Source organism: Arachis duranensis, chromosome 5, assembly GCF_000817695.3.
Source record: "Arachis duranensis cultivar V14167 chromosome 5, aradu.V14167.gnm2.J7QH, whole genome shotgun sequence".
NCBI classification, from domain to species: domain Eukaryota; kingdom Viridiplantae; phylum Streptophyta; class Magnoliopsida; order Fabales; family Fabaceae; genus Arachis; species Arachis duranensis.
Genome location: NC_029776.3, coordinates 6,432,386 through 6,458,849, shown reverse-complemented (window position 1 = coordinate 6,458,849; position 26,464 = coordinate 6,432,386). Strand labels below are relative to the sequence as shown.

The 26,464-nt window shown below is 34.4% G+C and overlaps 2 protein-coding genes and 2 long non-coding RNA genes across 5 annotated transcripts; 2 read left to right on the top strand and 2 right to left on the bottom strand.

Moving 5' to 3' along the window:
• The first annotated feature begins 1,781 nt into the window (after positions 1 to 1,781).
• On the top strand, positions 1,782 to 4,086 carry LOC107487634 (cyclin-D5-3). Its single transcript, XM_016108300.3, has 5 exons — positions 1,782 to 2,216; positions 2,314 to 2,400; positions 2,488 to 2,785; positions 2,886 to 3,019; positions 3,146 to 4,086. Exons 1-5 carry the CDS (start codon positions 1,953 to 1,955, stop codon positions 3,350 to 3,352), a joined length of 990 nt encoding a protein of 329 aa, XP_015963786.1. The 5' UTR covers positions 1,782 to 1,952; the 3' UTR covers positions 3,353 to 4,086.
• A 7,842-nt stretch (positions 4,087 to 11,928) lies between these two features.
• Positions 11,929 to 13,326, top strand: LOC127747510 (uncharacterized). 2 transcript variants are annotated; one of them, XR_008009374.1, is made up of 3 exons: positions 11,929 to 12,030; positions 12,704 to 12,815; positions 12,902 to 13,326. It is a non-coding gene; the product is annotated as an uncharacterized LOC127747510 (long non-coding RNA). The 2 variants fall into 2 exon arrangements; XR_008009373.1 differs by having other exon boundaries at positions 11,935 to 12,153.
• A 955-nt stretch (positions 13,327 to 14,281) lies between these two features.
• Positions 14,282 to 15,358, bottom strand: LOC127747426 (putative DNA repair protein recA homolog 4). The gene is made up of 4 exons (XM_052261269.1): positions 15,325 to 15,358; positions 15,053 to 15,208; positions 14,532 to 14,679; positions 14,282 to 14,413 (listed from the first exon to the last, which is right to left on the bottom strand). The coding sequence occupies exons 2-4, from the start codon at positions 15,131 to 15,133 to the stop codon at positions 14,355 to 14,357; spliced, it is 288 nt and encodes a 95-aa protein (XP_052117229.1). The 5' UTR covers positions 15,134 to 15,208; positions 15,325 to 15,358; the 3' UTR covers positions 14,282 to 14,354.
• Positions 15,359 to 23,651: 8,293 nt separating this feature from the next.
• Positions 23,652 to 24,419, bottom strand: LOC127747427 (uncharacterized). The gene is made up of 2 exons (XR_008009219.1): positions 24,012 to 24,419; positions 23,652 to 23,920 (listed from the first exon to the last, which is right to left on the bottom strand). It is a non-coding gene; the product is annotated as an uncharacterized LOC127747427 (long non-coding RNA).
• Positions 24,420 to 26,464: the final 2,045 nt, after the last annotated feature.

The following is a 26,464-nucleotide window of genomic DNA, read 5'->3' as shown; positions in this document are numbered from 1 at the left end:
GATATAAACAAAGATATTATATAAAAAAATATTGAATTAATATATTTTATATTTATCTTAACAAAAAAAATATAAAGACATTAACAAAAGATATAATTTATTTTGTAATTTTTAATTTTTATAATTATATTTTTTAATATTATATATATTTTTTAAAATTTTTAAATAAAAAAATAAAAATAAATTAAACTTTTATAATTTATTCTAATTTATAATCAAACAAAAATACTAACTTTTGTATATCTGTCTTATCTTATCCTAAACCAAATCCAGTCTAAAGCACTTTCATTGATAACTAACGACAAAATGAAATAATAATAAAGCTAAAAGAATGAAAATTAATAATTTTCATAGCTCTATATAATGGCAATAATTAATCTGATGAATACCCTTTATTATGTTTGTCACTTATAATTACGCAAAAAATCTGTTTATTGGATGATAGATTTTTTATTTTTTGGCAAGTGTGTTAGAATACGTGTGCGGGTGTGCCTATTTGTGGGGAGCAGAAAATAGCTGTACTTGTCTTGAGAAGGAAAATAGGATGTGGATTCAATGGCTCAAATCAAAAGTGATGCTGATGCTTAAATGGGGCTAAGTAGGGTGGCTGTCTGCCTGAAGGAACCACAAATCAAGAGTGTGAATTGAAGTCCGACATGTGAGACCATTCATAATAATGTTCCAGTAGAACTTAGGCAACAGGTAAGGTCATGGACTTTCATACGTTATAATTCTTTCCACTTCTTCTATTATATTTCTTTTTATCAGAGAAACCTACAAAATTAACTCTAGCAACGTGAGACTAATCTATATAGAATAAACTATTAAAATGATATCTGAAATTTTATATCGCTGACAAAAAAAATTTTAAAAATAATATTACTAACCACAAAAAAAAAACTTAAAAAATGTTAACAATAAATAAATTCTTAAAAAAATTTAAAAATGCGACAAAAAATTAGATATAAAATATGTATTTTAAATAATAATTTTAGAGATTAAATTTTGATACAAATTTTTGTAATTATTATTCGAAAATAAAATTTTTTCATCTTTTAAATTTGATAATTTTTTGTCAAGTTATTTTTTATTAAAAAAAAATTTATTGTAAATGACCACATTATTTGAAAAATAAACAAAAATTTAGAGATCAAATTTCAATTCGATTTTTTTTGTTCACCTTCTATATATTTATTTAAATATTGTCACAATGGTTTACTAAATATGAAAATTTTTTTGTTATTTACAAAAAATATATCTATAAATTTTTTTATCGTATTTTTAATTCATTTAAGAGTTGTTTTATCGATAACATCTTTCAAAGATCTTTTTGTCAACGACTAAATCTTTCGAGTACCGAACTACTACTTAACCAAATCTATGTGTATAATAACTAACTTTTGTTATATTCATTCTGTATTCATTATTCTAAAACTTATAACTATGAATATACAACTATACATAAAAAGTTAAATTCGTGCAAGCTAAGGTGGATGAGTGATGAAGGTTCATCTAGGTAGCTAAGAGCAAACCACATGGGACAAAGGTGACCATATCCTACAGCTGTCCCTAAACTGTAGGGGAAGACCCCAAAAGTGGTGTACCATGTACCATAGCTCAATTCATAACAATCTCCCATCACATTTTGTTTTTTCAAAGAAAATATAGTAAATTTAAAAGATATATAATCAGTTACAAAATCCAAATTCAAATAAAATACATATAGGGTATAATTATAGTTATAGTTTAGTAGTGAAAAACTGTGTAACCGCTAATTAACGTCCTACACTCCCTCCTTATTGTGTTTATTTTTGGCGGCACAAAAACCGGTATATTTCATTCCCCACTCACTCCACTCCACACTCTCTTCAACTATTTAGAGGTTACAAATGCCAAGACAAGTGAGCTTAGCATAACTCAACTTTCAGATTTCAGATTACTGAAAAAGAAAAATGGGGAGCTCTCTCACTGCCACCTCTTTTTCTTTGTCAAGTCTAATGTGTGAAGAAGAAGGTGAAGCTTGCTTCTTTGAAGACAACTATGATGATGAAAATGAACACACTGGGATTGTTTTTCATGAGGAAGATGAAGAGGAATACATTGAGTATTTGTTCAGCCAAGAAACTGCTTTTGGATTCCACAATCATGATGATTGCTCCGCCGCCAGATTCTGGTTGAGGACTGCTCGTTTTGATGCCATTGATTGGATTTTCAATGTTAGTTTAATTTCATTCTTGTTCTTACAGTTTTTGCAATTTGTATTTTGGATTGTTTTTTTTTTTTATTGAAAGCTTTTTTCATTGTTTGATTCAGACACAGGCCAAACTTGGATTCAAAGTTCACACAGCTTATTTATCAGTCTCCTACTTTGATCGGTTTCTTTCAAAACGATCCATTGATGTAAGTATCAAACTCATTGGAGATTTTATCTTATTATTATCATTGTTTTTAGTTTGAATAATGGATTTGTGTCTTTTAATGATGTAGGAATCAAAACCTTGGGCTATTCAATTATTATCGGTGGCATGCTTATCTCTTGCAGCAAAAATGGAAGAGCAAAATGTGCCTCCACTCTCTGAATATTCAATAGTTGAATACAGATTTGAGAGCAAAGTGATTAAGAACATGGAGCTTCTGATTCTTGCTACCTTGGATTGGAAAATGGGATCATCATCACCAACTCCTTTTTCTTATCTCCATTACTTTCTCACAAAGTTCTGCCCTGGATCCAATTCACACACAATCATCACAAAAGCCACCCAACACATTGTAGCCATGGTCAAAGGTAATTTTTTGATAATTCAATCAATCCTTTCATGAAATACTAGTTTTATATTATTACCAATAAATAAGACCTTAAATTTTCTTTCTTTTTTCTAATGCAGATGTTAATTTGATGGATCAACGGCCATCTATAATAGCCTCCGCTGCAATATTAGCAGCAGTTGATGCTACATTAACAAGAAAGACCATGGATCTTAGGATAAGAAAAATCTCATCTTGGGGCAATCTAGAAAGTGTGAGTTTTTTTTTCAGTTAGTATAGTGAATGGACCAAACAAGTTCCTTGTTTTTTATTGTGTGAATTGAACAGAACAGAACAGAGTTTGATGATGTTTTTGTTTATGTTTATGTTTATGCAACAGGGAGATGTATTTTCCTGTTATAATCTTATACAGGAGAAGAGGAGGAACAAAGTTAAGACCCCTTGCTCGAATTTAATGTCAAACCAATCGAACTCCACGTGTGTTCTTGAGAATCAATCTGACACCGCTTGTTCCGGAGTTAAGAGAAAACTTTCTTTTCAGGACACTGAGGAAACAGAAAACTACAAGAAGCTACATCGTCACTAGTTTGTGGTTCATCATCCACCATTCATTTAGTTGGTGTTTTTCATTTCACTGATGATTGAATCATAGGTTTTTCTTTTTTTTTTTTCTTTTTCTCTAAGAAAAAATTGATTCTTGTTAGTTTATAATTATAGGTCTAGTGAGTGTCATCCACCATTTTTGTGGAATGATTTGGTATTGATGATTGGGGTTTTATTTTTTTCACTACCCAACAAAAAGTTTTTTTCCCAAGTCACAACCAAGATGATAGAGAGAAAAAAAAAAGGAGAAAAAGGAGGAGTAAATAAATAAAAAGATAAAAAAAAGTGGCTAGCTTTAACCTACATTGAAGGAAGGTGAAACAGAATTGCAAAGATGATGAACTAGAGAACCAGAGAAAGCTACATTGAAGACTAGTTGTCCCTAGTAATTTTGGGCAGTGTTTACTTTGTTTTTTTTTCTTCCCCCTAATTTTGAAATGAAGAGGGTATTGCATTTTTAATTTAATATATATAGGTTTGTATGTAATGTATGGAAGGAAATAATAACAACAACATTATAGCAAGTAGGAATTAAAGCAATAGGCCTACCCTTTTAAATGGGATGCTTTATTTGTTATGTGACTTTGAAAAGGCTGAAAGCCACCGAGAATGGGGAATTGGTTTTGTTTGATTTGATTTGATGTATGTGTGTAACATCTGGGTTGCTTGCTTGGGCCATTTGTAAAGTTGAATCAGATTTTTTTAGTTTGCTTGGAACATGGGAGACTACTTTATTTTCAAGTGCATCTGGGATACTACTTCCCTCTATTCTCTTCATCTGCTGACATGATATGACTATTGGGATCCTTTTTTTTCAGCTAATTTTATGAATATATATATATAAATAATTGGATAAAATAGGATATAAGACAGCCCAGCAAAAAATGTAGTAGGATTGGTACGGTGCTCTTGCAGTGCCTATGTCTATATATAATGATCAAATTGATATAAGTTTCACAAAAAATAGAAAAAGGTGAAATTCTTATATGTTATCATTGAATTTAATCAAAGTTTGCGTGGTAGTGAAATGCATATATGCTATGTACTCTATAATAATTTAATGAATAATAACAGTACACTTTAGTTAAGGAGAATAATAATAATAACAGACAAAAAGAATACTATAATAATAATAATAATGGATATACGTATATAGTTTGTACAGAGCTGAAATCATGAAAAGAATATCTGGGACTGATGACAAATCGGCTTGAAGGCTTCAAGTTGAAGCAGGCTCAAGGCTTGTATCTATTATTAGATAACAATATATTTTACTGAGAGAAGAAATGACTAAAAACTTTGTCCTAAGAGGGCCCAGCATGCAGATGATGAAATGAGATGAGAGATGGTGGTTTTCTGTTAGTGAAATTAGAGATGCATGGGAGATTATAAGGAAAATATTAATGGTGTCAGACATGTGTGTCCTTCACAAGCACAAGCATGCTTATCCAGTCTGGCATGAACTCTTGTATTTTGCTCTAAACAAATTACTGTGGGGTTGGTTCCTCATATCCCTCCTTGGTTCACATGGAGAACTACTCAACAAGATAGATTCTCTTCACCCTTCCTGTTTAAAGTTTTAATTTGCTGTTAATTTTTCAGCTATATATATGTGTGTGTGTGTGTGTAACTTCCCAATATTATATACGAAATGGAGTATTAATTTCATGTAAAGATAGAAAAATTTCTCATAGAAGAGAAGAGAGTAACAGAGAGATTAATATGTTGGAATTTTTTTTAAATTCCTTAACCCAAAAGATCATCATGTTAAATTATTAAGAAAGGAAATACTGAATGCCAAAGCAGAGTTTGGATCTTGTAGTCTGTATTCCTAGCCGGCTGAATTGTGACTCTTTTCATGGGGAAAGAGCAACAAATGCGGCTTTAGTATATTGGGAGACCGAAACTCTGAAGGTCTATTTATATTTGAGCATGACACCTATTAAACCCTAAAGCCCAAATAAAATAGTATTTAAAGTCCAAAAGATAATATATCTAAAATCCAAAAAGATAATTATCTAAGAAACAAAAGATAATATCCGATTTTATTCTCATTTAATTCCAAGTCAAAAATAATAATGACTTATTCAATTTAGCATTTATAACAATAAATGAGATCACCATTATATAAATAATTTAATTTAAAATAGCATAATTTGTTATTATAATTAATATATTTATCGTCCACAAATAAATTAGGAAATTAAATAATTTCCTAACATAATATAATTAGTTTAGTTCACAAGTGGCGATATTGAGAATTGGAAAGAAATACATATACATTTGACAAAAGAGTACGAATGGACTCTTGGCAAAATTTAAACTGCACTTAAATTAATTATGATAGAGCTACATCATAGGGGGAATAACATTGATGAGGACAGTTTCCACCCGTGATTCCATGATGACGATGAAGTAATAAGGCCTCTATGCTCTACATTCTTCAGATAAGCTTTAATTTAATTTGTTAAGTTCGCCATATCTATTGTTAACTATTAATTAATGAAGGAGCAAAGAAGATTTAATTACGTTGCAGAGACATGCATGGGCCATGGTGGTTGTTGGACCACAGCACAGAAATTTACATTACATAACATGGTACGACTAAAAGGAGCTTTAGCTGTTAATGATGTGCATGTCATGAGGAAAACGTTGGTGTCTATACATGTTTGGATTGGACAAAAATTCTTTGTCTCTCAGTTTGAGAGATTAATTGAGTTAGAGACAAAGTTAGCTCGACAGATCCGCGGCATCATATGGAGGGAGGGACCGGGTTCAGGTTTTTAACCTCAATTCACAATTCACAAATGCTTTGTTTGCGTCCAAACACGTTCCTTCTTTCTCTATCATATCTTCAATTCCTTAGCAGCTTCATTTTTTTCTTTCTTTTTCTGGGAGACTACCGTATCAACAAATGTAGGACTTGTTTGATTTAATTATATAATTAATTATATCATTATCAAGTATCAACTTAGTCACCAAACGACTACGACATCACTATAAGAATCCTCTCTTTTTTTTCTATTCTACTATATTCTATTCTATTATACTTGGTTATTATAATTCACAACCTATGTTATCGAGTCTATCTCTATCGTTTTATGTGAGTGAAGGCGTAATGTAAGAGATCTTAGCAACTAGCAAGGCATCACGATGAGTCTTAAACAATTACATATTAAGTGCAGTTGCCTTTGTATAAAATTAATAATAAAAAGTTATTAGATAATAATTCAATTAAATTTATTAAACTATTTAATAGATTTTAATTATTAATTTTATATGAAGATAATTATATGAACATAGAATGATGATTATATTTGGGAATTAAAATTTTTAATTTTGGTTTAGAGACTAAATTGCATCATAAAAGTTTACTAATCCACGTTTGTTAGTCGTTACCTGGTCAATATGTCACGAAAGAGCCCAAATCAGTTTTCCGGTGGTGCCAAGTGGACGGAATGTGTCAGAAGAACGAATCTGAGTCCGGAGTGCAATTTCAGGAACGAATATGGATAACTTTTAAGTTTAGAAACTATTATGACACTCAAATGCAATTTTAGAGACCACTTTAAAACTTATCTCCCAAATAATTATACTAAATACTAATGATATGTCTTAAACAATTATCTTACATATACAAAAAAAATTAATTCCTAAATTAATCACTCATATATATTAAAATATAAAATATATATTAAAAATAATTAAACAAATTTAATTTAATAGCTATTTTTGTGTACACAAAACATTATTATATTTTAAGACGTTGTAATGCTGATTCTTGCATGGTTTAGTATAATCTTGTTATGCAGATATTTAACCATCGAAATTCATAAAATATTTTGACAATTGCAAATAGGTGATTGCTACGGTACGATGATAAATTAATACGTACCGATACGTTTAAAACGTGGACAAATAACAATAAGCCATGTGGTATTTATTTTCCACGTCAGCATTTAATTTTTTCTTTTTTAAATATATAATATATCACCACTTTTATTAAAACACCCTTTTAATTAAATAAAAATAAAAAATAAATTGTATTTAATTTTGATAAAAAGACTTAAACATCCTTCTTTTATTAGATTAGACAAAAATACCCTTTTAAATTAATCAAATTATAAAATTCAATTAATCTTAATTTTATAATTTCAAATAATTAAAACAACAATAAAAACATATTAAAAAAATAAAAAATCAAAATTGTTCTTCGTCTAGGTTAGAAACCTTCGCCCTTCTAAAAGAAAAACCTTCATCGTTCATGCCTCTAAAAGTTTCGATCTTCTTCATCTTCTTCTCTCCTCTTCCTATCCTCTCTCGCTGTTCTTGGATCTCTCTCATCGCACGACGCCATTGTTTTGCTGTGATGCCCTAGTCAATTACCCAACCTAGCAACCTTAGCTCCACACACCGGCTAAACGCGAACCAATCCCTCCCATCACCCTCGAGCTCCTCCTTCCTCTCTCCGTCATCGATCTCACTCCCTCACCTCCGTCCATCTTCCGCCGCCGTCGCCGAAACGAGCTTTGAAGAAGGTGAATCATTGAAGTGCCTTGCGGAAGGGCTTTGGGAATTGACAGTGCTGGTATCACCGTTCTTCTTCCGGGGAACTGCAATGGTGGCTATGAAGGAGGTGATTCCAAGGACAGGCCCGTTCTTTGTGTCGGCGTTCTGGCTAATACCTGCCGGGTTCCTCCTCATCGGGTTCGCTGCTTCAAGGGGAAGACCGTTCCCTTCGGGACTCAATGCCTGGCTCTCAATCTCTCTCTTTGCATTAGTTGATGCAGCTTGCTTTCAGGTCTGTTCATATCTTATGCTCTCAAAAGTTATGAAATTTTCCATGGCAGTATATTTGTTACTTCCTTAGTTTGTTTGTTTAGAATGAAGGGGAATTGAAAGCAATGCTAATTGATTGGAATGCTTTAAGAATTGGCATATTGCATGCTTTGATTCCAGACTCATTCAGTATTGAAATTCAACTCATGATCATCCTTTTGTCTCTGTTCTAAGTCTTCTTCTCACCTTTGTGCCCATCTATATAAATACTGAAAACCTCATCAACTCATTCCAACTTGCCCAAAGCATTTAAAGCAATACACATTTTCTTCTTCTCTTTTTTGTTTCCTTTCATCCCACCCAATTTTACAGAGCAATGTTAATGATGGAAGGAGAACAACAAAGTGCAGCGGTTATTCCTGATAATTACACATACCGTTTTGTATTAAAGGCATGTGCTTACTTGTTCTCTCTTTCTGAAGGGAAACAGGTGAATGCTCGTTTGGAGATTGAAATTTAGTTCTTTTATACTCTTTTATACTCTTTTGGCCTTAGTATGTTGCATGTCAGTGGTTTTTCTTCAATTGTAGCAATTGGAATGCAACAGAAAGGTTAATCTAGAACCAAGGGGCTTCACTCTTTTTGATTTTGTTTTAGAACCATAAGTAAATGCAAACTCTTTTTGACAGAGTTCCTATCCAAGGCTACGGGGACTGCTGTCGATTGGGTCCAGATGCCTGGGATGAAGGTTGCTGTTCTTTATTTTTTGTTAACTTTTTTTGGTGATCCTAGAAGTGAAATTAATAAATGAGTTAATAATTATTGTATTTGGGGAGATCAGTATTGAGATTTTCTTACGATCATGAGGGCTAAAAGTTTAGTCTGCTAAACTTACGGATTTCGTTTCTTTTTTCTTTGTTGAAAAATATTGTCAGCCTGGTCCGGATTCGGTTGGGATCTTTGCCATTTCACAAAGTTGCAGTGGAGTGGCAGCTCGAGCCTGCGGTCTTGTTAGTTTAGAACCTACAAAGGTAGTGTATCGTCTTGTAAATAAGTGAGTATGATTTGTGATTATTCTTCCATTTCTTTGTATGCAAGTTAAACTCTGCATTCTATTCGAGTTTTGATTTTCTAAGTCCCTAAATTTTTAATAGATTGCGGAGATCCTGAAAGATCGTCCATCTTGGTTTCGGGAGTGTCGGAGCCTAGAGGTTTTCACAATGTTCCCTGCGGGTAATGGAGGGACCATTGAACTTGTGTACACACAGGTGAGAATTCAAATACAACATTTGACCATTCTTTTTGTTTATTACTCTCTTGAGTAAAATTTGATTTTTTCAGACATATGCTCCAACGACACTGGCTCCTGCCCGGGATTTCTGGACTCTCAGATACACTACAAGCCTGGAAAATGGCAATCTTGTGGTGAGTTTGCGTTGGACTTACGATAAAACTGTGACTCTCACTTTTAAAGTTCTGCTTTGAAGTGAGATGATGCTTTCATTATTTTGCACTTAATCCATCTGATTCCACTTTTGAAGGTTTGTGAGAGATCTCTATCTGGTTCTGGGAGTGGCCCTAATGCAGTTGCTGCTGCTCAGTTTGTAAGGGCTGAAATGCTTCCTAGCGGCTATTTGATTCGACCATGTGAAGGTGGAGGGTCAATTATTCACATCGTAGACCACCTAAATCTTGAGGTATGACCGACTGCTTTACAATTTGGCATCTGTTTTTCATTTCTTCTTTCACACATTAACATGTTTGTTGTTTTCTTCCAGGCCTGTAGTGTGCCAGAAGTGTTGCGTCCACTTTACGAATCATCAAAAGTGGTGGCCCAAAAAATGACAATTGCAGTAAGTTTATCATAGTTAATCTGTTAAATAATGTGTGTAAATTATCATTGACTAGTGTCATAATTGTGAATAATGTCCAAATATGAACTGCAAATCTTTTTGACGATTTCGTCTGGTATGAGTAAATAATATGGGAAAATAGATGTTTGACTGTGCGAAGACATAATCTAGAAGTTGTAAGGTTCTGTCTTTATGACATACAGATTGAATATCTCCGTATATTTCCCTCGTTTCCTCTTCTTGTTCATCTATTCATGTCTTTAACCTGTTGTTAGGGAACATACTTTCATGTCGTTCCGTATTTTAGAAGATAGTTATTAATTGATGGTTCTTGTGATAGGCACTTAGATATATAAAAAAAAGGGACCAAAGGGACCAAAGCAGGTTGGTGGACCCCTTTTCCAGATCTTTGTAGGCTTCAAATGGTCCTTTTGAGGTCTTTGGCTTAAAGCTGCATCATTGATGCTCTTGACATTGTATTTGTGTACAGAATGCCTTCCATTAAATTCACTACATTTTGCAGGCATTTGCTCAGTTACTACGAGCTCCTCATGATGATGCAGAGTCGATAATAAAGGAAAGGTTTCCCATACCTCGCCTAGTTGTTTGCGATCAGCATGGTTCCCAGGTGACCCACCATTCCTAATTGCATTCCACTTGTTTGTTGTGTAGTCTTTATCTCTCGGTGTATGTGCCTCGCTGCTAAACCAATTACCATCCTGTTTTGAAATAGCTTATGAATGTCACCGCATTTATCTTTATCACTGATGAACTTGGATTGGGATGTGAATAACTCCAGGACAATGCTAATATTACTATAATGACCAAATGGTATAGATTTGAATGATGGCAGATGCCACTCTCTCGTGGTTCAACGACTGAATTTCACGGCGGAGGATGTGTTAGAGTGTTTGTCGATGTCTGATAAGATCTTAGGGATGGGGTCCACTGGAACGGTTTACAGAGCGGAAATGCCAGGTGGCGACATCATAGCGGTTAAGAAGCTGTGGGGAAAGCAAAAGGAGAATATCCGACGGAGGAGAGGGGTGCTTGCTGAGGTGGAGGTGTTGGGGAACGTGAGGCACAGGAATATAGTGAGGTTGTTAGGGTGCTGCAGCAACAGAGAGTGCACCATGCTGCTTTACGAGTACATGCCCAATGGGAACTTAGATGACTTGTTGCATGGCAAGAACAAGGGTGATAATCTCGTTTCTGATTGGTTCACTAGGTACAAGATTGCCCTTGGTGTGGCGCAGGGGATTTGCTACCTTCACCATGATTGTGATCCTGTTATCGTGCATCGCGATCTAAAACCTAGTAATATATTGCTAGATGCTGACTTGGAGGCCAGGGTGGCGGATTTTGGGGTGGCTAAATTGATCCAGACCGATGAATCCATGTCTGTCATCGCTGGATCATACGGCTACATTGCCCCCGGTGAGTTTCCTAACTGGTCTTCATTATAATCATTACATAACTGAAGTGCATGCTAATTTGTTCATTTTTTATGTTTAGACTTCATTCATTCATTCATGGATAAACTGCTTAATCTTCCTAAATTAAGTGAATAAAAGAAACGTATATAGCGACTAGCGAGTATAGTTTGCTGAATAATAAATTCACTTTGCTAGCTCGAACTAATTTAGTTGAAGTATAGTTTGTCATTTTCAATATTGTGACTTACCTGTTGTATGAGGAGCTCATGGTCCACGAAGAAATAGTATGCATGGATATTAAATGGTGATGGAGTGTGCAAGAAAATGCTCTTATTGGTGGAACTCTTCTATATTGAACACTTTGGAAGAGTATCAAGTAATTAATTGGGAAATTAGCTTGTTAAAATAATTATAAGAGCTATCATACATGCATGTTGACTCTAAGATGAACTAGTAAGTCATATTATAGTATATCTTACTTTATTTTATATCTTGGGTATTATGGGTGCTCAAAGTCCCACATCGAGTAGTATGGGATGCTTGATGTTGTACATAAGGAGAGTGGTTCTTCTTCCTTAACAGCTAGCTTTAAGGTGTGGTTTTCCAATTTTCTTAGATACTTAACACTTTCACAACCAGATTGTGGTGAACAAGCACTTAGTCTTGTGGATACCTTAATCCGTAGTGGTTCAGTTGACGTAATTGTTGTTGACAGTGTAAGTATGCAGCTCCCGTAGTGGTGGCTGCACTTAAGTCCTTATCTATTATAGGATTTGCCAAATCAGTATAAGAACTAGAAAATTTTCACCAATAGAATGTGATTTTAGCCAGTATTATCATTTAGTTCTACTTAGTTATGGTAATAACTCAAAATAGCCTTCTTATAAAAAGATTCATCAGCACTAGAAATTTTTTGATTGATTCTGTTTTTATTCATGTTCAAAGATATATGCTTCTACTTGTATTATATAGCATTTCTGCTACTTAAAAGCACATATTGCTGATTTTCTTCTAGCAGTAGTTTTCATTGCATTGCACACAACTTTGACAAAACAATACAAGATTTTCTGCATTAGGTTAAAAAATAAAAGAGTTTATTTATTATATTTATGTTTATTATGAATTTTTTATTTATAAATTATTTTATTTTAAAATATTTTATTTGTTGTTGTGTTTTTGCTGGTTTTTATTTTTGCTGATTGTTGCTCTTGTTTTTAATTTATTTGAGTCTAATTGAGTACATCTTGTTATGGTATGAATTGCTAGTTGCTGGTATTTGACAAGTATGGAGCTTTCAGGATCTTTGTCTCCTTTTGTTGCCAATATGACAGCTCTGGCTAGGAAACATGCAATGAGTTGACACTGTACCTGGTCAATGGTCAGTTTAGTTTTGTTCAAATAATTTATCGTCATAAATTAGCTTTTATTCTTCACGTTGGGTTATTAATTTGCGTTTTCTCTGAGAACTATATATGCAGCTTCAGTGTGGTGTCTAGATGAAGGTGCCAAGATCCTCGAGTGTCAGAAGGAAAAGGGCCAGCTTGTGTTTCCCATATTCTTCTACAAATAGAGCCATCGGATGTACGGCGTCAGAGAAATAGTTATAAACTTGCCATGGCTGTTACTCTGAGAAGTGCAGAGGTGTTACATACATAGATTAAATGAACCAATATGTATTAGAGACTCTGAGAAGCATATATAGACTCTGACATAGATTAAGTGGGCAGTAAATTTTGCTCATAGAGACTGACATAGATTTGTTGAGACAAATTTTGTAAAGAATGCTCTTTCTTTTTGTTTTGAAGATTGTCCATTTTGCTCTCTTCCTTATATTATTCCTTTGAAAGTGTAAAAATTTTAGATGAATGAAAGAAAGTTATTGCATCTCATTTGTTGACTAATTTTATTTTTGGCTTTTGTTGTATCTGAATGATAATTTAAGAAAATTGTTAGTTCTTAACAGATTTACTAATTATCTGAACTATATATTTCAACCAAAAAGTATATAGGTTGTCTCCTTTAAAAAGAACACTAACAGTATTTTCATAAGTCAGAGTCAGATAAGGAAGCTCAACATAGAGCAGCAACATTACATTATTTTCATCTATTGTTCAACTGAACTGAGCTAAAGGTTGTAATCACAAAAAGATGAAACTACAAAAACACCCTTTTTGATATTTATGATAGATAATCAAAGATAGGATCCCCAGTATAGAGGTGGAAGCACCTTGATTCCAGACCACCAACAGCTCCCCTGGTAGTTCCCAAGGGGCACGGTATGAGTTCATATCATCCTCCATAGATAATCACTGTATTATAATGTGCCATATGACTCGGCCTATATAGTATGACAACTACCCCGAAAAGGTTCAATTTACAAGGGAAATGTGCAAAACTTACAATGTTTGACCCCAAGTAAGAATGATGTGATCCCAAACCAACCAACAAGGATTTTAGGCATATACACCATTTTTATGAGCCTTGTTGATTTGAGTTGAACATTTTTTGCTTCCGATTCGTCAAGCTACATCATACATAAATCACATTGGTCGACATGGTTGCTCGAGTGCGCCATAATTCATAAGATCAAGCTTCGACAGCAGCTGAGGATTCTTCATCGGTAGACTCGAGTGTTGTTGTAATTTCTTCTTTGACATCACTAGTCACATCTGAATCTTGTACCTTTTCCACCTCGGTATCATCAAGAAGCTTCTCCCTGTGTTTCATTTGAAGTTCTTCAAATGCACTATGATTCTCGGCCAGGAAACTCTTAAAAGCATCCCTACCACGGAAATTCTTATCATTGAAGTAATACATAGCACCGGCCTTTAGGATGATTTTGTGTTTTACACTCAAGTCTATGATCTCACATTCTCTATTTATACCCTCGCCAAATTGAAGCTCAAACTCAGCAGTTTTAAATGGAGGGGCAAGCTTGTTCTTCACAACCTTGACAAGTACCTGGCTTCCCAAAATCTGTAAATAAAAGCCAAAAGGACAAACATTCATGGCAGAAGATGCAATAATCCAAATCAATCTCAAGTCCCTCAGAACAATGCTGATTCCAGTGCAATTACTGGGTTTTAACTCATACCTGGTTTATAAAAATCAATATACATTGGAGAAACTGACAAGGAGTGGCTTAATTTCCGAAGGGCCTGGCTCATCAACCTAGCCTGCATTGCCATGTGTGCATCCCCCATTTCACCATCAAGCTCCCCTTTAGGAACAAGAGCAGCCACCTGTGAATGTAAAGACAGATAATTTAGTAGACATACCCAAATAAAATGGAGGAAGTAAAAAGAAAGACATCAGAGGAACATTAAATTTGCTCATTCTTTCACACTGTCAAGTCAGACTAGTAAATCCGTGAAAGATTTATAAGTACAAATTTCAAAATCTAAAATTTGGCCCCATGTATGAGCTCAAAAGAGAATCCATTGATGAACAGTTTCCAATTTTCCCCATCACAAATCTTTCCTCACTTATAACCAACGCAGAAATGCTATATAATACAAGTAGCAGCATATATCTTTGAACATGAATAAAAACAGAATTAATCAAAAAATTTCTAGGTGAAAAACAGATGCCAAATTGTAAAGCAGTCGGTCAAACCTCAAGATTTAGGTGGTCTACGATGTGAATAAATGACCCTCCACCTTCACATGGTCGAATCAAATAGCCGCTAGGAAGCATTTCAGCCCTTACAAACTGAGCAGCAGCAACTGCATTAGGGCCACTCCCAGAACCAGATAGAGATCTCTCACAAACCTTCAAAAGTGGAATCAGATGAATTAAGTGCAAAATAATGAAAGCATCGTCTCACTTCAAAGCAGAACTTTAGAAGTGAGAGTCACAGTTTTATCGTAAGTCCAACGCAAACTCACCACAAGACTGCCATTTTCCAGGCTTGTAGTGTATCTGAGACAGCTTCTTTAAATCGATCCTTATAGCGGAGTATTGCCGGACCGCCAAAAGTGATGCCAACGGATAATATTTTTAATTGATAAACTCTTATAAACTGATAAACAAAACCAGTCATTTACCATCCAAAGGAAATGCTCAAGTAGGGCTAGTTCGAACTACACATAGATTCAATCCATGCCCTGAATTTCACAAACACTAAAGTAATGCATCAAAGCAAAACTCCATGAAAAGAAACATATCAATAGCATCACAGTCACATTAATCGCATTATTTGACTTTTCTAAAGTCAAAACCAATCCAAAACATATTAAGATACATAAACAGCATACAGACAGAAAATTCACAATCACCTTCTTATGCAAGGAAACAGGCAAGCATTGTTTATAAGCCTAAACCAGTACAAGTCATGTGATGATAAATAAATATTTGAGCCTTAATCATTTAAAGAATCTTTACAACTCATGAAACAGCTTGAGTTATATGAGAAAGTGGCAAGAAATCTAATTTTGTTAACCAAAATATTTAACTTCTTGGCAGTTATTTCTCTCAATAACTGCATAGAACTGCTATAAAGCTTTCTTTGACATGAAGCCAGCAGAGAATGTGATAAGTAAATAAGTCAATTGGAACTTCAAATTGCATAAATTAAAAATATAATATATAGATTATAACTCTATGGCTTTTTGTTGTTGATGACATCATTCAAAAGTCCAGACCATGTATTGCTATCACGGGGTCCACTAGAATACGACGAGACATGCGAAAACTGAGGATATGATGTAATTCCGGCAGTAGAAGGATATTGGTTGAAGTACGCCATGCCATTTGGAACAGGATGAAAAGGAATAGGGAGGACTCCACCATAAGGTTGATAAGGAAGGACCACTGGATAATGATGCATAGGATATTGTGGCAATCCTGGTATCTTGGTTGTGGCTGCATCTGGAACTTCGGTCGCTTCTATTCCTGATGTGTTGGTCTTATCTTTTAATGTCTCTTCACTTAGACTGATTTCTTCGGTCTAAACATAAATCACAATTTTTAAATAATTACAATACAGAATTTATGCAAAGTGTTTGTCTCACTCGCCATTAAACTCTCGGTTGCACTTATGGTATTGGATTAATATAATTTAAATTCAAACTAATACTTTAATTTTCCTTCTTGAATTATCTAATATAAATTATTAGATATGCAAAATGTTACCTTCTGTCGATTTTTTTTGCCATTTGCTCTAATCTTCGGTGTCTCTGTCAATTTAGATACAGACTTCTTGCTTCCACAACCCTTGAATTTTTTGTAACAGAATAATAAGAAATAATATAAGCACTACGAGAATAATATGTTGCAAATTTGAATTGAAATGACAATAAATTTGATAGATGGTATAACATGGACAAGTGCTTACTTTAAAATTATTTTTATTGTGCACGGGTGTATTTTCTACTGATTTTGTGTTCTGAGAGGGAGTCCGTTTATTGGCATCACATTCTTCAACCTGCTAAAAAAAATTTTAAAAACCTTTTGGAACCTTTCTTGGAGCCCCTTTTGACTTCACAACAGCTGGATCACCTATTAGCGCTGAAGTGGGGGAAAGTCTCGCTTGTGCATCACCTTTATTTTGCACCTTCGAAATTAGCTTAAGTAACTCACCTGAGATTTCCCTATAGTCTGCTGAATTTTTGGAAGAAATATCACAAAGCTTCCAACAAATAGATGCCATTGCACCGCGTCTAAGTGTGGGCGCTTTGTCATCAGCGGTGTCTTGCTCGCCAATTGAGCATATAAAATCACTCTTTGCATCTCTTGTCCATCTTTTCAGGATAAGAGATGTAGGGACGCATTTTGCATTGCGATGCTTCAAAACCCCAAAGATGTGGGAGCACGGTAGTCCACGAGTCTCAAATAGCCTGCACTCACACGCAAACAGGTCCTTGTCTTTATTGTAAGACACTTTAAATTCCCATTGCTGATTAAAATACTCACTCGTGCTGTACTCAACAATGTCTCCACTGTTTGGGCATTCAGTCACATTTAAAGCACCTGCTGCTTCTATCTCATCTTTCACAAGTTTAAAAATATTTCTAGTATAAAGTTCAGCAGCTTGTTTCTCAAAACTTTCCAAGCACGTAGTCAAAACAGGAAACTTATAAAAGGTGTCAAAGTCAGCAGTAAGATGGTTGTTTCGGTAATGCCTTAGTACTTCACTAAATTTATGCATGAATTCAAGGAGACTGGTTTTACTGTCAACATAGTTCTTCAATAATGAATGAATTCCCTCACACTGTGATGTAGTTCTTATGCGGCCAAAGAAGTGCTCCCTCAAATATGCGGTAGCCCACTTCATTCTGTCATTATAAATGACCTGGACCCATTCATTCTCGGCAAGTCCGTATTTGGATATGATCTCATTCCATCTCTGTTCAAATATTTGTACGGTAAACTGTCCATACAATAATACACTAAAATCGTCCCAAAAATGCTTGTTTTTTATATTCTGCACCGCATTACGATGGAGATGCCATGCACAAAGGCGGTGTGGTATACCAGGAAATACTTCTAAGATAGCCTCTCTCATAGCACGGTCTCCGTCTGTCACAACGCCTCTGGGTAGTTTTCCTGACATGATTTCCAAAAATTCCTTCAGTGCCCACTTGAAAGTTTCGGACTTTTCATCTGAGAGCAGAGCGCATCCAAAGATAGTCGTCTGGCCATGGTGGTTGGTCCCTGAAAATATGACTAAGGGCTTGTTGTATACATTTTTCTTGTAAGTGGTGTCAAAAGCCAGTACATCGCCAAAACATTCGTAATCAACAACGCTTTCTCCATCAGCCCACACCAAATTATCCAACCTACCATCCTTTAAGGTGAACTTTCCTAGAAATAACGGGTCACTATCTGCCTTAGAAAACAGATAGGCCAACGCAGCAAATGCATCACCGTCTTTCACTTTGCCACGCCTAGTCTTACTAATGTGGTTATGTAAGTCTTTGCTAGTAAAACCCACTTTATCATATCCACCTTTTTGGGAAACCATGTAACCCATTATGTGGCAAGTTTTAACACCACATGCTCGCAAGCTGTCTGCTTGTGTTTTATCGGCCTCATCAAGCCCACGATTCGCGGCAATAAGATGTCTGAACTTAGGTGGACACAGTGGATGATTGTGTTCACTCTCAAATACACTGACTTTCCACTTACCCGTTCTATAGTGACGAATGAACCGAATCCTCGCCCTGCAGTTGACACGAGTAATTGCCCTATGCTCCCTTTGCCGATTGTCCCTTTTAAGGTGCTTCCAATGTCTTTCTCCCGCTTTATTGCAAACTAACTGTCTTGTATTAATGTTGCCATTAGCATCCACCGTCTTCAAGTCTTTTCGGGACACAAATCCATAGCACTTGGCATACTTGGCATAAAATTCACAAACTTGAGATTCTGTATCAAACACCAGTCCCCATATGTCTTCGATGGTCAAATCAGTTATCAACTTTTCCAAACCACCAGCATTAATTATATCTGCCTCTGCTTCATCTATACTTACATCCTCCATATCATCACTTTCATCGGAACTGCACTCATACTCAACACTTAAATTTTCAGATTGATCACCATCCTTATACGACTCTTTGCCATCATTCTCCATGACTGATGTTAAAATTTTAACATGTTAGGTACTAACTAAATGCTAGGAGAATGGAATAGGCAAAATGAACTAAACTTCTATTTTTTATTAAAATTATTGGTCAATCAAATTCTACGAAACCTAAGAGCCATTAGTGCATAACAAGAGATGCATATGAGAGGAGGGAAGCAGTGGGACTGCTGCTAGAAGTCTTTGACCTCCCTTTAGTTCGAGGGCAAATTGGAAGAATTCAAGGGTGCATTGTAATGTTAGAATGATCTTCCTGCTTGAGGTTGCCTTTATTGAGTTCTCTCTAATCATTCTTTCATTCATTATTAATTTTGGTGGAGCAATTTTGAGCTTCCAATGTGATAATATCCTAGGTTGTATTGATAATTGAGGATAACATTTGTACAGCAGAGTGTATAAACCACTCAAGTTATTTATTTTGCAAATAAAAGTATCATCTTTTTCTCTTCTTATCCTTAAATATGTTGGCTGGTTTATAGGTTTAGTAGTTGTATAGTTGTATTGTTTCTAGGAAATATAATAAAGCGACCAATTTTCTAGATCAGCAACATAATAAGCATAAAAGTATATCAAGCAATTAAACCTGCAAGAGAATCCAAGCATGCAGCTGTTACAAGGCACCCTTCCAAGTTTAGTAAGGAAAGCTTTTGCAACCCTGAAATGAGCCAGGACATCATCAAAAATTAATGAAGAATAGATAATTATGAAAAACTGAAACTCAAGAATTCTGTTCACTTGATACTTGATCACTTGACCTTCTGCAAACCACCACTGTGAGATATTTAATATAGTATAATCACTCTTGCAATGACGAAGAAAATGGAATCTTATTTATGAATTTAGTGAATATCACATTGCAGAACTGATCAAGAACAGCTTATCTTTTCTAGGCTCTTAAATCTATCTAGATTCCCTCACGTAAGTGCCTGATAGTTTCTCCATGGACATAATCCCCAAACCTTTTACATAAGAAGAAATTTACATATTGACAATATAAGGTTTTGGAAATGAATCTTCTAATCCTTTTATTTGGAATAGATGTATGTGAAATTTAGTGCTTTTTTCAGAGTTTCAAGAGAAAAACATCCTTATCTGGATTTGTCAACTCTTGTCTCAAATTGTCTCTAGCTTGGGTGCTAACCGTGTAATGTGGGGCAGGTAAACTACCTTAAAACCATTGAACTTTGTAAAAAAAAAACCAACCAGAATTGGCAAATTCATGAGGGGGTTTTATTATGTATGCTAACTTGTAATAAGGTTCAATGGTGTTCTGCAAAATTTATGTGCTGCAAAATTTGCTAAAAATCCAAAATCTTCAAAATTATGTTAGTTTAAGTAATCATAGTTGCCATCTTTATACGAAGATTATAAGTGAAAATCGATAGATTGATTTGATATATTTGACTAAATTGTTACGAAAAATAGTCACCCAAAATTTAATCACACAAGAAAGTAGCGAAGAATTGCAAGTTGTACACGCAAAAATTACTAACATTATAGAACCAAGAGAGATTCAGAAGAATTGAGAGGCAACACATTTCCAAAACTCATTGGCAAGCCACTTCATTGTAGAATTAACTAACAAGTAACAAGAATTATTCAACAATTATAGTTTAAAAAAATTAATACCTAGAACTAAATGCCAGAACAGAGCAGAGCAGATCAGTAGCAAGACAGGAACAGGGCACGACCGAAGGGCTGATGCGATGGAACAGAACTGGCACCGTCGAGACAGCGGCTGCGCGACGGAGGCAGAAGGCGAGGCCGGCGACGGTTGTTTCGAAGCTCAAGCGTTGCTGCACGATGGAGGAGAACGACGTTGCGACAGTGGCATCAAATAATTAATACAAGAAAGAACAGGAAGAAGGAAAAAAATCACCCTAAGAAGAAGAAACGCATAATTGGCACAATTTATCAAGCATACCAATAATAAATATTCAATCATCTACTTATCTAGTTAACTCAATTCATCTATTTTTTTGTTAAAAACAAAGATTGGTCATAATCAAGGTCCATATTCATGTGAGAACGTTTGGTGAGCTCTTAGATAGCTGCTCTATGATTATAAACCGATGAACGGCAACTTTTCAGATTCAGGTGCAAGTCAAAATAGTTTAATTATGCACTTACATCCCATGTACCCACTCCTTGGGAATTAATGACTTGAAATTGTCACGAGTTCCGCTAAATTTGTTTGTTGTCGCCAATACCTCATCACTACAAATACGAATCACATTAATATTGAACTATTTTTTAAATTTTTAGTAGATAGATGATGAGATATTTAACCTTCTTTTATTTGGTGCAAACACATAGGTTGCCATTTTAATATCTAACTCATCAAAATCCATGTATGCAGGAGGCTTAAATAAAACCGGGATCCACTGCAAAAAAATAAAAAAAAAAATTGGTGAGATCACTAAGTTATGTAACCGTAGAGGATTCATGCGAATGCTCGTGATATGAGAACTTACAGATGGACATTCAATTCTCCGTTTATTGTGCTCGATGTTTTTCTGGTTTAGAGTAGGCATGCTAATAGAATATCCACTTGGTGTACTCTTTTTTAAGAGTGCCTTTTGCTCCTCAGTTAGAGATTTGTGTGAGGTCCTTGGTGGAATTTTTTTATTTTTTGGAAATTGGTCTTTAATGGAGGCCGCATTCACACCACCCTTATTTTCAGACAAATGTGAATTCCAAACAATTCTTCTCTTGGCCGTAGATATCTTCTTATCGGGTACACTTGTCTGTTTTGATGCCTTTTTATTTGTACCAGAGTCAGACTGATGATGTTGTGGAGACTTTAGCAGTTTAAGAATTTTATCTGTATCTCTTGGATTAGTAGATTGAAAAGGATATAAGAGAGTAGGAGGCTGAAAATTTGTGACAGTTGGAACTACAATAAATGATGGTGGGAACATGTTGTATAGTGATGGATGCATGGTTGTTGGATATTGGTTACAATATACTGCACCAGTATAAAAACCGGGGTACATAGAATACAAAAATTGGGGTATGTGAGGTGTATGGTTCAAGTACGAATAATGTAAGAGTTGGCTATCAATAGCATTAATGCCAACATCTCTTGTGTCTCTCTTATTCTCGCTACGTTGAGGTGATCCTGATAATTCTCGCTTACCCATATCAAACACTAAAGCATATATGTAACACAATTAGAATTATGATGTGATTATAATTTGCTATTGATATGCTGAATAGTGTTTTTATATATAGAATAAAATTTTGTTCATTTATTCTTTATTATTGAAAAATATCTTTCAAAAAGATTTTATTATTTTATATATATATTATATAATATAATTATAAAGAATATGTATCTATGATTGTAATTTAAAAAGATATACTCTTTAAAGTGGATGAATCAGTTGGATTTCTCCCAAACCTTACATATTTGAGAGCTTCAAAGTGCACTAAGTTAAGAAAGTTTCTTTCAATAATTTGTCTGCCTTCACTAGAGCACCTTTCCTTTAACTGGTGTACAAGACTTGGACTCTTCCCACACATAGTGGAAAAGATGGATAAGCCATTAAAGATTTGTTTGAAAGCTACTGCTATTCAAGAGCTTCCAGATTCCTTTGTTGATCTTGTAGGACTTCTCTATTTAGATTTGACAAGTTGCGAGAAACTTGGTTATCTTCCAAGCAGCTTATTTATGCTGCCAAATTTTGTCACATTGAAAGTTGGAGGATGCCCTCAACTTGGTGGATCATTTGCAAGATTCAGAGAAAGCCTTTCAACTACTGCAGAGAGCCGTCCAAGTTTAAAAACTCTGCATTTCAGCCATGCAAGTTTACGTGACAAAGATCTTCAAGAAATTATGCAGAGTTTTCCAAACTTGGAAGTCTTAAATGTTTCATCAAACAACTTTGTGTCTATTCCAGCATGCGTTCAAGAATCGTCCTACTTGACAAGTTTGGATTTGAGTTACTGCCTAAATCTTCAAGAAATTCCGGAACTTCCCTCTAGTGTTAGGAAAGTGGATGTGAGACACTGCAGTTTCTTAAGTGCAAACACAACAAATATGCTATGGGCACAGGTTTGTTACTTTGAAATCATTTCATATCTTTTTAACCAACATAATGATTAAAAAGAAGAGAGAGAAAAATACTGAAGCAATATTCTTCTACAAATAGAGCCATCGGATGTACAACGTCAGAGAAATAGTTATAAACTTGCCATGGCTGTTACTCTGAGAAGTGCAGAGGTGTTACATACATAGATTAAATGAACCAATATGTATTAGAGACTCTGAGAAGCATATATAGACTCTGACATAGATTAAGTGGGCAGTAAATTTTGCTCATAGAGACTGACATAGATTTGTTGAGACAAATTTTGTAAAGAATGCTCTTTCTTTTTGTTTTGAAGATTGTCCATTTTGCTCTCTTCCTTATATTATTCCTTTGAAAGTGTAAAAATTTTAGATGAATGAAAGAAAGTTATTGCATCTCATTTGTTGACTAATTTTATTTTTGGCTTTTGTTGTATCTGAATGATAATTTAAGAAAATTGTTAGTTCTTAACAGATTTACTAATTATCTGAACTATAACTATATGTATTTCAACCAAAAAGTATATAGGTTGTCTCCTTTAAAAAGAACACTAACAGTATTTTCATAAGTCAGAGTCAGATAAGGAAGCTCAACATAGAGCAGCAACATTACATTATTTTCATCTATTGTTCAACTGAACTGAGCTAAAGGTTGTAATCACAAAAAGATGAAACTACAAAAACACCCTTTTTGATATTTATGATAGATAATCAAAGATAGGATCCCCAGTATAGAGGTGGAAGCACCTTGATTCCAGACCACCAACAGCTCCCCTGGTAGTTCCCAAGGGGCACGGTATGAGTTCATATCATCCTCCATAGATAATCACTGTATTATAATGTGCCATATGACTCGGCCTATATAGTATGACAACTACCCCAAAAAGGTTCAATTTACAAGGGAAATGTGCAAAACTTACAATGTTTGACCCCAAGAATGATGTGATCCCAAACCAACCGACAAGGATTTTAGGCATATACATCATTTCTATGAGCCTTGTTGATTTGAGTTGAACATTTTTTGCTTCCGATTCGTCAAGCTACATCATACATAAATCACATTGGTCGACATGGTTGCTCGAGTGCGCCATAATTCATAAGATCAAGCTTCGACAGCAGCTGAGGATTCTTCATCGGTAGACTCGAGTGTTGTTGTAATTTCTTCTTTGACATCACTAGTCACATCTGAATCTTGTACCTTTTCCACCTCGGTATCATCAAGAAGCTTCTCCCTGTGTTTCATTTGAAGTTCTTCAAATGCACTATGATTCTCGGCCAGGAAACTCTTAAAAGCATCCCTACCACGGAAATTCTTATCATTGAAGTAATACATATTATTATTATTATTATTATTATTATTATTATTATTATTATTATTATTATTATTATTATTATTATTATTATTATTATTATTATTATTATTATTATTATTATTATTATTATTATTATTATTATTATTATTATTATTATTATTTCCCTAATAACAGTTTTTTTTTTATATATTTAGTGGGTGCAAGTCTGTTTTAGACCAATAGCTTCAATGGGTTTGGACGAAACTGAACTTGCAATTGCAGTATACTTGTATGGTGATCATTTGATGGATAAGTAAGTAAACTCAATCAGAATTTTATTTGTTAACGGTGTTGTTGATTTATTTAGCTATTTCTATTTATGTTAAATTATCTTTGGCAGCTACCAGGAGGATATAGTATTTTCAGAGTTTACAGCTCACAGAGATGTATTCAGGAGCTTGATTCCAGGAAAGCCAATCGATTCTCTTGTGCTAGACTTAGTAGCAGATATGATGAGGATAGAGTTGACCAGAGAAAGTGGTTATTGGTTTTTACCCACAATTTTTGCGGTCAGTATATAGGAGTCTATACTAAAATAATATTGGTAGTTGTTTTTTGTATTGCGCATATAAACTAGTGGCTTAAATAATGTAGCTGGCAGAGAAGACAAAATTGGATCCCGACCGTCTGCCGCTTTATGTCACACATGTTTATTTGGGCAAAGTTGACTGTTTAAAAAGAGTAAGTTCCCAATCATTTTAAATTCATATTAGCAAATATTGGCATAAAATAATTTTAATACCTAAAATGACTTTCTCTTGATTAGGTGTTTATCCCTGTATCTGAAACTACTGACGAAGGCCATGAACACTGGTACCTCGTAGTGATTGATCGTGTTAAAAGACAAATAATTTTGCTAGACCCATTACCCATTAAGAAACAGTTCAAGCGAGAGAGGACAGCCTTGAAATTGGTAACTATATTTTCCTTTTTTTTGCTAATTATCTACAAATATGACTAAAAAAGCAAACTCTAACATAGACATAAATAGGCCATTTATTTGGACGAGGTATTGGAAGATCGTTCATTCTATGACTTTGAGACCACTCCAACTCTGATTTCTTCACAATTTGAATTTGAAGAGGCAGAAGGCCTTCCGACCCTCGAAGCTGGATCGTAAGATCGTATAATTAGTAGTTATTGATATGAAATTTATGCAATTATATAATACTCTAATATAGCTTCCTCAATATGTAGGAGTGACGCGGGTGTGTGTGTTGCAAGTTGGATGATAGATTGTTTTGAAGATGATCATTTTAACATAAAGGTAATGTTATGCACTAATCTTTTTCTTCGTTCTTTCTTTTATATTTAGGTAGTTAAGCCTAATGTGTAATTATTCAAATTTTATTAGGTGGATGATGGGGTTCGCATGAAGATTGCAGTCTCACTCGTGCTAAAGAATCATAATGTGATCAGAGATAGGGTCAAAGAAAATGCCATTGAAAATCTTAATAAGCTATATGATAATCACTATCGTGATAATTATGAATTTCCACAAGATTAGATTTACAACATAGGATATTTATTATTATTTTTATTTTTATTATTTTCTTGTGGGCATATGAGCCGTCTAGTGACATACGACATTATATTTTGTTTACGTTTGTGTTGGTATTTGTTTGCCGGATTATTTAATGTTTCCATTTGTCTAGAGATATAAATATTATTATTTTTAAGGGTGGGTTTTCTTGACCATCATTATTACTTCTATGTTTTATGAATTGTCTGCTAGTGGTGCTTATTATTATGCCATTTTGATATTATGATTGATTTGATCATAATTAGATAGATTCAGAATCAATACATATTAGCTAATAGTAGTATCTTTGATATATGAGTTGAGCTCTATTGGGATTTGAAGTGAAGATTTTTCCTTTTACTTTTGTTTTATCTTATTTATTTATTTTCTCTTTGGGATATTTCTTTGCATTTTGATCATTCCTTCTTGATGTGGGAGTTCTAGTGCAAGTGTGGTTTTCCCTTTTTTTTTGGGATTTTGAAGTGGAAGTGGGAGTTCG